The following is a 10,339-nucleotide window of genomic DNA, read 5'->3' as shown; positions in this document are numbered from 1 at the left end:
GAGAGAGAGAGAGAGAGAGAGATGTTTTGGAAATTGGAGCAGACTGCTGTGTCTGAGTCAGCCCCTTGTGTTGATTTTGGGAAATACTGTGTTCTGGTAAGTCCTCCGAGCTGATGTGACTCAGCCTAAGTCCCTAAAGCATCACACCACTTCCCAGAAAGACGGATGATGATGATGTTCGTGTTATATGCGATCGATGAATACAGTCGTGGAATTAGTCTGTGAGGCTTCACTTGATCACCTTTTAACCTCCTGCTAATTCGGACATCTGCCATTGAGTGAATAGTGAGCTGCTCACCAGTTACGATTAGCAATTCATCAGGTGTGGTGTGAGCAGGGGGGAGGCAGAGAAAGAAATAGCTGACCAGGCAGTCTGCGGTGACCACAATTTGGAAGTCTGTTAACCATATGATGACCTCTGCTCGCTTCATTCCACTGTTACTCTGTCTATGTAGAGCTCTGCCAGCGAGCAAGGCCAAATCTGACTCAAAATTAACAAAGGCTGTCTATAATAAGAATAGCATACAGACACAGAAACTGCTGTCACTTCAAATTTTCATACTCATGTTAAATCCATTCAGGGGATGGAAACGTATCACCATCATCCTGACCTTTTGGTTTCTTATGAGAGCTTGACAGGTACAACCTGTAGTACAACCAAAACCTACATTTGGTCAGTTGATATTTTCAGAGACACGTAGGCTGAAAAACACTGACATGTTGTGGAATGATTGTACTTTTAATCACTACACATTAGGGATGTCCCGATCCGATATTTGGATCGGATCGGCCGCCGATATTAGCAGAAAATGCATATCAATATCGGATCGGCCTGCACGGGAAAATCCCGATCCGGACTCCCGATCCAGTTTGTTTTCAAAACTCCAGTCCGTGTTTTCGTGCGCACCGATGTAGGTAATCCATTCCAGTTTTTTCAGCTTTTCCCCCCAAATCCGGTCCGCGTTTTTCAGCACACCTAGTGACCTGTCCAGCATCCCACTATTTATTTTCTACTCAGCTTTTTTGTGTGTTTTGCTTTTTTTATACAGTTTACAATATTGTTTGCACTGATGGTTTTTTAAGCCTTGGTTTACACTCTTGTTGTTCAAGAGCAGAGCACTGATGCCAATTCAGTTTGTGTGGTTAATTGACTATTTATTATTTTGTCTATTTTGTGTTTATTTAACCCTGTTAAGAATAAACTGGTCAGCTTCTCATTACCAACCATTGTGGATTATTCAAACTAACCTAATTAAGTTGGCTAGTTGTTCTTAAGAGTAAAACCCTTTTCAACATGAGTATAACAACAAAATAAGTAAATATCTTTAATCTTTAATACATGCTTGGATCGGCCGGTATCGGTATCGGCCTATGCTAAAAGCTACAATATCGGTATCGGATTGGAAGTGCAAAAAGCTGGATCGGGACATCCCTACTACACATCCTCAATTTTGATATGAATCTTACAGCTTTAAGTTTGGCTTAATGTGAATTTATGTCATCATTGACTTTCTGGATCATGTTTTCGTCTGTGAACAAATGATGTAGGTTGAACCAGTGGTAATGTGACTGCCTTCGTAGGGTGGTGTGATTAAAAATGTGCAGGTCTACTTTGTGACTGTACCTCTTGGAAGAGGTAGAGAGACTATGGAATTGGTACAGCAATGTTTTAGGGGCTATCCACGAAAAGCTGAAGTATCAATCAATCAATCAATCAATCAGGGCTTGTTTTGTGTCAGTGATTTTAAAATAAAATGTTTTACCCCTGTTTATAGTGCACATCTGTGTAAAGCAGAACAAACAAAGTGGAACACCATTCCTTACAGGTTATATCAGCTTCATCAATAACCTCTTTTCTCTTAACTAAAGGTTTTATGAATCACCAAGTTGTTGATGGCAGAAAATCAGTATTTCTGTGTGTTTGTATGTGCTCCCCTTTGTTGATTTGATCGGTTTACTTTTCTCACTTCTAGGTCGAAATGAGCTGATAGCTCGCTACATCAAGCTACGAACAGGAAAGACACGCACACGCAAACAGGTATGCACAGATAGTTATTGAGGATGATCTACATGTGTTTTATGTAGGTGAATTTGCATGGTGCAGCTACTTTTTCTATTTTGTTGTTTAGTACCAATTTCAATGTAATTATTAATGGCTAATAGTGATTTAAAATTTCAAAAATCATACTGTGAATTATGTGTTTTTTTTTCATAACATTAACCCTGGTTCTGTAGGTGTCTAGTCATATTCAGGTTCTGGCACGTAAGAGGGTACGAGAATATCAGGCGAGCATCAAGGTGGGTGCCCCCTGAACTAACATCCCCCTTCCCTCTGTAGTCACATCCCCCCTTCTTTTCTTTTCCTTTCCTTTTTCCTACCGTCCTCTTTCCGTCATCCTGTCTTTTCTCAGGTCTCTAGTCACCTGCAAGTCTTGGCCAAGAGAAAGTCTCGTGAGATTCAGTCTAAGCTCAAGGTACACATGCTCACTGACTCTGCCATGCTAACTGCTTCGCTCTGCACGTGGCCCGAATGCAACTTAACCCACTGAATCACCGTAGATTGACTCACTGATAGTCTTTGTCAGAGCTTATGGCAATTTATGGCGCTTTTCCACTACACAGTTCTAGCACTACTCGGCTCGACTCAGTTTGGTACCAGGAACGACCTTTTCCATTACTTCATAGTACATCCTCAACGCGGGCGGGCTCGTCATAGCACGGCTGCACGAAACTGTCGTGACTTCGTTTTATACGCGACACAAACACATAAACAATGGAGAACATCGAGGCGATAGTATACTTGCTGCTCGGCCTGTGCCTTTTGTCACACACAAAGCAAGAGAAGACAGCCGAATCACTGTAACTATTGTTGCCAGTATTTAAAAATGCCAGGTTTGATTCTTGTGTGGGACGGCTCATGACTCTTCCATTGACGACTCTCTGACCAATCAGTGGCCGGCAGTCTGTTGACGTCACATTTTATTATCGGCTCGGCTCTCTTGGAACCTCGCCAGAGCAGGTACTAAAAAAGCACCAGGTACCAGGTACTATCCCTAGTGGAAAAGCAAAAAAAAACGAGTCGAGTTGAGTAGTGCTAGAACTGTTTAGTGGAAAAGCCCCATTAATATCCATACAAATGGAGGCTCAATACTACTTGCATTGGTGGTTCTGCCACGAGTGACGTTCACCTCCTCAAATGTAACTGCATGTTGGTCGCCTATCAGTGCATGTTGGCTTTTTTGTGTTTCAGTCAAAAATTAAAAAGTATAACTGGTGAACTTAGACTAGCTGAATGTTTTGCCATCATTTTCACTGCCAATATGGTGTGGTACAAGTTAATGAAAGACACAGTTCAAGCCTTCTGGTTGCAATCAACTGAATACAGGAAGGTAGAGATGATTAACAATTAATGCACCACATGGCCTGATGACAAATACATTTTGTGATCTGATGATGTCATGATTCCTGTACCACTGGCATGTAGGTCAGGACCTCTGCAACACCTCATTGGAGGACTGTAAATCCAGTTTATGAAGGGTTGGGTACATAATAGCGATAGTGGGAATTGGACACTAAGGTAGCGTTAATTAATGGCTGTGGGAATTGCATGTAGCAAGTTAAAGTTTAGCAAACTCACATTTCCAGACATTTTTATTTGGGTGCTTTTATGCTTTGAAGGTACTCTTAATCATTTGCTTTTTGCCCATATGTGGCATTGCTCAGTGTAGAGGCCTGCTGTTTGGAGTGTGTTTGTCATAATTTGTGGGAAAGAGGGTGTGTGTTTGTGTTGTGTGTGTGTGTGTTTTCGTGCGTGCGTGTGTGTGTGTGTGTGTGTGCGTGCGTGGCAATACTGTTGAGTTATACAGAGTTCAAGAGGCTTGTGGGATTGGACTGATGGTTGCATGAGATTCGATTAGCTGGCTTGGTTGACCCTCAGCATGTGCACAGCTGTAGCAATGCACATGAATGCATGCATACACACAAAACACACGAGGAGTTTTTTACGAAATGTTTCCCTCATCTTTGATGCTGATTGAAGAACTTCAGTTTTCTCCTTTTTTAATAAATTTCTGATCTCCACGTTCTCACTCTTCTTTATATCTTTCCTGTGTAAGCGCTTTTCTTGTGGTTTTACCCTGCCCTGTAATAGACTTTCTTTGTGAAATCATTTTGAAGCAAAGGCATTTTAACTTGCTGCTCTCTAATACACAGTTAGAGAGAGTAACTTTTTCAAGTTTCTAGGCCCATATATTTCCAGAATTAAATGTCAGAAAACAGCTTTAAGATGGCAAAGATTAAAAAAAAGAACATAGCCTGTCCTGTCAATGTAATATTAATGTTTTTGAGCTTAGCGTGAGTGTTTTGGACATGGTGGGTTCTGGATATAGTCACTTCCAGGAGTTGCACCTAGTGAGAGTTGTTTTTTTTTTCTTGTTGCCTAACAGTGATTCTGTGACCTGCTTTTACTTAAAATGTGTGTGTGAAGTTAATTAATAACATCTTTTCTTTGCCATAGGCCATGAACTTGGTAAGTTTTGGTTATACAACTACAGTTTTTTGCTTCAGGCTTTGTGCTTAGCGGTTGGCATCAAATTACTGCTAGTCCACAACGCAAAGCTACTGCCAGACTCAAAAATCTTGCTCATTACTCTTTTGTTTTCAGTGGCTTTAGTGGAATACTGGTGATGGCTCCAGTTGCCTCTCCTAGCCTGCTAGCCTGGTGCGCCTACTGCTTTGGCATCCCCCCCGTATCTGCTTTGCACCCTGTCCTGTCTTCCCTCATAGTTACTGCATCATGCTGAAGTATTATATATGTTGGCTGGCTTGCTGTCTAAACTGGCCATGAAGGTTGGCTGGCTCTGGAATGTTAACCTAAATGTGACTGGCTTTTCTCAAGATGGAGCATCATCATTGTGCATTATCCCTTGTACGTCTCATTCAGGACCAGGTTTCCAAAGACAAAGCACTACAGACAGTAGCCAACCTCTCATCAGCTCAGATTGTGTCTGCTAGTGTAATGAAACCCCAGACTCCCTTCCCTCCACCAGTCAGGGTGAGAAATACACAGACAGACACACCGACACATCTGTTCTTTTCTACCTCGTGGATCAAAGTCTGAGTAATACTATCATCTCTTTTTTCCCTTTCTTTCTTTCATTTAGTTTTGGCCCGGCCCCGTGCCAGGACAGCCTGGACATTCTCAGGAGTAAGCATCACCACCAGATTAGATGGCTTTATTTGAAAATCAAATTTGAAGATGCTTGTATGTTTAAATTGGTATAATTGCTCATTTTAGGTTTATGCTGTTATATTTTTTATTTACAGCATCAAGCCCTTTGCACAGCCACCGTACACTACACTACCAGCCCCTGTCCCCACACCCATCAGTAAGTGTCAACACAAACTCAGTGGCTGTGTCTGAAATCACTCTCTTTTTACTGTATAGTGCACTACATTTACCCTCAGCCATTTAATTTGAGTGTCTGAATGTTGAGCATGATGTAAATATCTCCACTACATAGAGCCCTCAAATATTCCACCATGGAATGAAAAAAGTAGTGTCCATGGCATGTACACTGCTTTCTGCTAACAATCCCACAATGCAATGCTCCACATTTTAAATATGTGAAAACTACCATCACCCAACTCTACAGCTGATGGTGATGACACAAAATTACTAGTTAGTATCTATTATATAGGGAGTAGTGAATGAGTGAATATGGTAGTGATTTTGGACACAACCAGTGACTTCATTAATTAAGTGTGATTACTGATATGTTAATTGTGTTGTCCTTGTATAAATGTTTGGCAGGTTATGAGCCCCTGTCTCCCCATCGCCCTGCCGCTATAGCAGCTCCTGTGTGGCAAGACAGAACCATCGCCTCAGCCAAACTACGGCTACTGGAGTACTCTGCTTTTTTGGAGACTCACAGAGACAGAGAGACGGTACAGGCGCTCTGACATTTTTTTTCTAAAAGAAGAGTCAACAATGTAAAATCTTACATTTGTGTTTCTTTTCTTCTTTTCTCTCCCTCTTCCTTTCCTCTCCTGCAGTATAAACACCTTTTCGTGCACATTGGCCCATCAAACCCAGGCTACAGTGATCCTGTGTTGGAGTCAATAGACGTGAGACAGATTTATGACAAGTTCTCTGAAAAGAAAGGAGGCCTGAAGGAACTGTACGAAAAAGGACCGCACAACGCGTTCTTCCTTGTCAAGTTCTGGGTCGGTACACACAACTCCCACTGTGTTTTTTTTTTTATTTAGTTTTACATAACCTAGAATTGTAAGTGGTATGTTTCAGAAAAGGAAGTCTTTGAATTTAACAATATCATGAGAAATCAGGGGATCATTAGCGAACTTTACAACTTTGATACCACAAAATGTACCATTTATATTTAGATTTCATGACATATATTCACATTACATAACTTTTTTCACAGCAAGTACAGTTATCAGACTGGTGAGGTTATACCTTGTTAATCCACATGGGGGAAGCAAAGCCAATGTAATGCTGGAGCAGGGGTTTACACAAATAATATTTTATAGGTATTAATGATGTAAAGTCAATAAAAACCAAACAACAAATACAATCTATGCAGGTATACACACATACAGAACAAGTCAAAAGTTTGGACATACCTTCCTATTCACTTGACAAGGTACTAAGGATATCTGTTCTTAGTAGTGGTTTCTTGTGCTTGTCCCAGGCGGATCTGAGCAGTGACGTTGAGGAGGGTTCTGGCGCCTTCTATGGTGTGAGCAGCCAGTACAGTGGAACAGAAAACATCACCATCAGCGTTTCAACAAAGGTCTGCTCCTTTGGCAAACAGGTGGTGGAGAAGGTTGAGGTGAGAAAATGAACCATGTATTTTGATGCAAATGACTAAGTTTCATATCAGAACATGTTTTAATTGTGAAGCGTTTTTGCGGGTCTCTCCCCTATCCAGACAGAATATGCACATATGGAAGGAGGGAAGTATGTGTTCCGTATCCATCGTTCACCCATGTGTGAATATATGATCAACTTCATTCACAAACTCAAACACCTGCCAGAGAAATACATGATGAACAGTGTACTGGAGAACTTCACCATCCTACAGGTAAATGTATCTGTGTTGATTTAACTTAATTGTGCCTTGATAGGATCATACTGCAGGACAGGCCATCACCATTAAACATGGTATATACTATATAATAGAATGCTTAAAATACACAAAATAACCTGAATATAAAAGATAAGCTGAAAAAAAAAAACGTGTTAAATAGCCAAGAGTTGAATAACCTAAACATAGAGTTGTCTGTACTTCACCCCACAGGGCATTCCCTGATAGAGGGGTAGTGCTGGGTGAGAATCCTCTCTGATGACTTTTAGGGCCTTTTGATGACGCCAAACTTTATAAACGCAGTGGCCAGTCATTTTAAAAAATAATAACAATAATGACATATTTTTTAAAATAATAATAATAATCATAAATTATATTTATAGAGAGCTTTTAACAGTACTCAAAGACGAAAAAAGCAAACATTAAAAGCAGATTTTAAAAAGTGGATCTTGAGGAGTGATTTTGTGATGAGGTCAGTGCAGTCATGGTGGGATTTGTGGAGTGATTTCCAGAGGGTGGGGGCAGCAACTGAGAAGGCTCTGTCTGCATTTTAGATGCAGTCTTAACTATTTTCTGTAGTGCATTTGCTTCTGCAGCAGTCAAGCTGTGATGGTGACTGTTAGTGCACTATCACACTTTCCACAACTAATCAGTATCAGTTTTTGAGCTTCCACAAAAAAACTAATCTCAGATAATCCAATTTTACAATTTTGTTAACATTGCTTTCCTATTAGTAAAGATGATATTCATATTTTCATCTTGTTTTCCACTTTACTCTCCCCTGAAGTCTTGTTATTATTAAATCCTGACCCCTCGACAATCTCTTCTCTGTCACTTGCCAGGTGGTGTCCAACAGAGAAACTCAGGAGACTCTGCTGTGCATCGCCTTTGTGTTTGAAGTGTCCACCAGTGAACACGGAGCACAGTACCACGTTTATCGACTAGTTAATGACTAGCACGCTGCGTGCATGCAGAGACTCTCCACAGACTTTTTGATACATACAGCATAAACCCTGTTTCCAACTCAAACACACAGATTCCCACTCCCGTACTGAAAAACACACTTGTTTTAACAGACCAACAGTCACACTGTAGTCACACCTGTGATTTGTTTAATGTGTATGCATCTCTATTACTGCAAACTATGCACACATCTCTCAGCAACATCCCATGACTTAAACACTAAAATAATTTTGAATGGGTGTTGACCAAAATGTGGTCTTGGTGTCAATTGTCACATATTATTATGTAGTTATTCGGTCACAGAAATGTCTTACACTGAAACTCAAAATATCACAGTTCAGTATATATTTTAGTTAGTATTTTAATTCACTCCAGAAAAAGAGCCACACAACATTAAATCAAGTGTAATATGTGATATTCTTCCCTTGTATAAATAATATACAGTGAGAATGTAGCTGCCACACACTAAAAATTGATATCTTCATTTCCAGGTTTAAGTTTATACATTTACATCATAGGTGTGACTGATGTGGGACGAGTTTGAATATACTTTGGAAAAAACAAAGCATTTAATCAGTGTTAATGTAAATGCCACAATGACTTTCTTCTACAGTTTGTAGTATCACTTTAAGGTAGGAATTGAATGAGCCTATAATGGTGTATCCTCTATCACTGCTTGGTGTGGATTCATGATCTTCAGTGTAATCAACATTAAGAACATACTAAAGAACATACGGCGCAAAGTATGAGTGTGTGTCTTCCCAGAGTATAATGCACTACATGTAAAGACGACAAAGTTGTATTTATATTTGAATGAAAACACTGTGTTAAAGTGCAAAGAGAGCAATCACTTTAAGAGTATTTTCTGTTTGGTGGTACACTTTGTAGAGGGAAAGCTCATATCTCAAGGAAGTGTTTAGTTTTGGCTAGTTTGTCTTTGGAAACAACAATAGTTCAGTTCACACTTGGGTGTCAGCAGCATTTTGAATGAAAGAACAATCTTCAAGTTTCATGTACACAATAATGTTCTTACGTTGACTGTTTGGGCTTGCTGCAGTATTTCTACCTCCACGTGAGTTGGGATAAGAATGTGCTTTGGTTCATAAAGCCTTGACCCGAGGAGCACTGATGTATAGGATGTGTACACTACACTTTTAATGGTACTGTTTATAAGCCAAAACAAGGTAAATATACTCATTTTTGTAAAGATGAATGATCTTTTTTTTGTATTTTACCAGCACAGCTAGAAGTGTTACTCTAAACATCAGAAATGATGGGTGTTTTAGTTGTCTCTTATTTGTTTGTTTTTTTGATGTATGCAGAACATGGTACATACCACACTAAGGTCACCCACAGTGCACTGGGGTAGAGTTTTGCCTGATAACACTAACAGATTATCCTGCTTACACTTGCTTCTTTTTTTTTTCTTTTCCTTCTATGTAATGTTTTTAATTCTGGTACACATAACTACCAGCATTGTTTTTTAATAGTAAATGTTATTTGACTCTGTCATGTCCTCATCCAGTGGCAGGACTATCGTTAACCATGTGGGGGGCGACAATGAGTTGTCTTTTGACTTTGTATTGTGAAAGTGAGAGCCGACAGGTTCACTTTTAAATAACCATATTCACTGTGTGGTCAGCCAAAACTTGTATTGTTTTTGTGTGTGTTGGCTGTGCCTCATCACTCCTTTGGTCAAGTCTGCTCAGTGAATTAAATCTGTGCCTTTATGCTGTACCAATAAAATCACATGGTGTTTGCAGAATTGTGTGGCCTTTAGAGTTTTGATAGTAACACTTGGACAGCTGTTGGAGGGGGGGGGGGGAGGGAATCATTAGTGTTTATACATTTGGAACTTAAGGCTGTGTATAAAACCTTAAGACTTTACCAACCAAAATGCATTGTAGCATTTATTATTAAACTGACTTCAAAGAAAGATGTCATCTAATGCTTAGTATTATTACTTCCATGCTGTTTAATCTAAATGTTCAGAATGTCAATCACAACGTGGCTAAGTTATGTTTATTTTTGGTGAAGTTCTTGTTCTGGTTTGCTACAGCAGATGGTGCTGTCACCTCAGTTTTTTTTAACTACCAAGTTCATAAGATCAGTGTAGCTAGAAGCTTTATAGTCTCTTCATACATTACGCCTTCACCCAGTCAGCCTTTCACGTGTCACACACACATCCTCTATCTTCCTTTTAGTTGTGTAACCGTATTCATATTTACACAACACCCCTGTCTGTCCTATGTCTATGCACAAGCTTGTAC

General features: G+C 39.9%; 1 protein-coding gene across 1 annotated transcript in view; it reads left to right on the top strand.

Annotated features, from left to right (window-relative positions):
* tead3a (TEA domain family member 3 a) overlaps positions 1-9,834 on the top strand; it is a 16,211-nt gene extending 6,377 nt beyond the window's left edge. The window contains 11 exon segments of the mRNA XM_062427099.1: positions 1,974-2,038; positions 2,236-2,298; positions 4,517-4,528; positions 4,943-5,053; positions 5,163-5,206; positions 5,326-5,387; positions 5,813-5,946; positions 6,055-6,225; positions 6,711-6,851; positions 6,951-7,103; positions 7,949-9,834. Coding sequence (XP_062283083.1) covers positions 1,974-2,038; positions 2,236-2,298; positions 4,517-4,528; positions 4,943-5,053; positions 5,163-5,206; positions 5,326-5,387; positions 5,813-5,946; positions 6,055-6,225; positions 6,711-6,851; positions 6,951-7,103; positions 7,949-8,062 — 1,070 coding nt within the window. The 3' untranslated portion in view covers positions 8,063-9,834.
* The last annotated feature ends 505 nt before the right edge of the window (positions 9,835-10,339 follow it).

This window comes from Scomber scombrus, chromosome 10 (assembly GCF_963691925.1).
Source record: "Scomber scombrus chromosome 10, fScoSco1.1, whole genome shotgun sequence".
In the NCBI taxonomy this organism is placed as follows: Eukaryota; Metazoa; Chordata; class Actinopteri; order Scombriformes; family Scombridae; genus Scomber; species Scomber scombrus.
The sequence above is the reverse complement of the archived record's forward strand: the minus strand, read 5'-3'. Positions and strand labels throughout refer to the sequence as shown.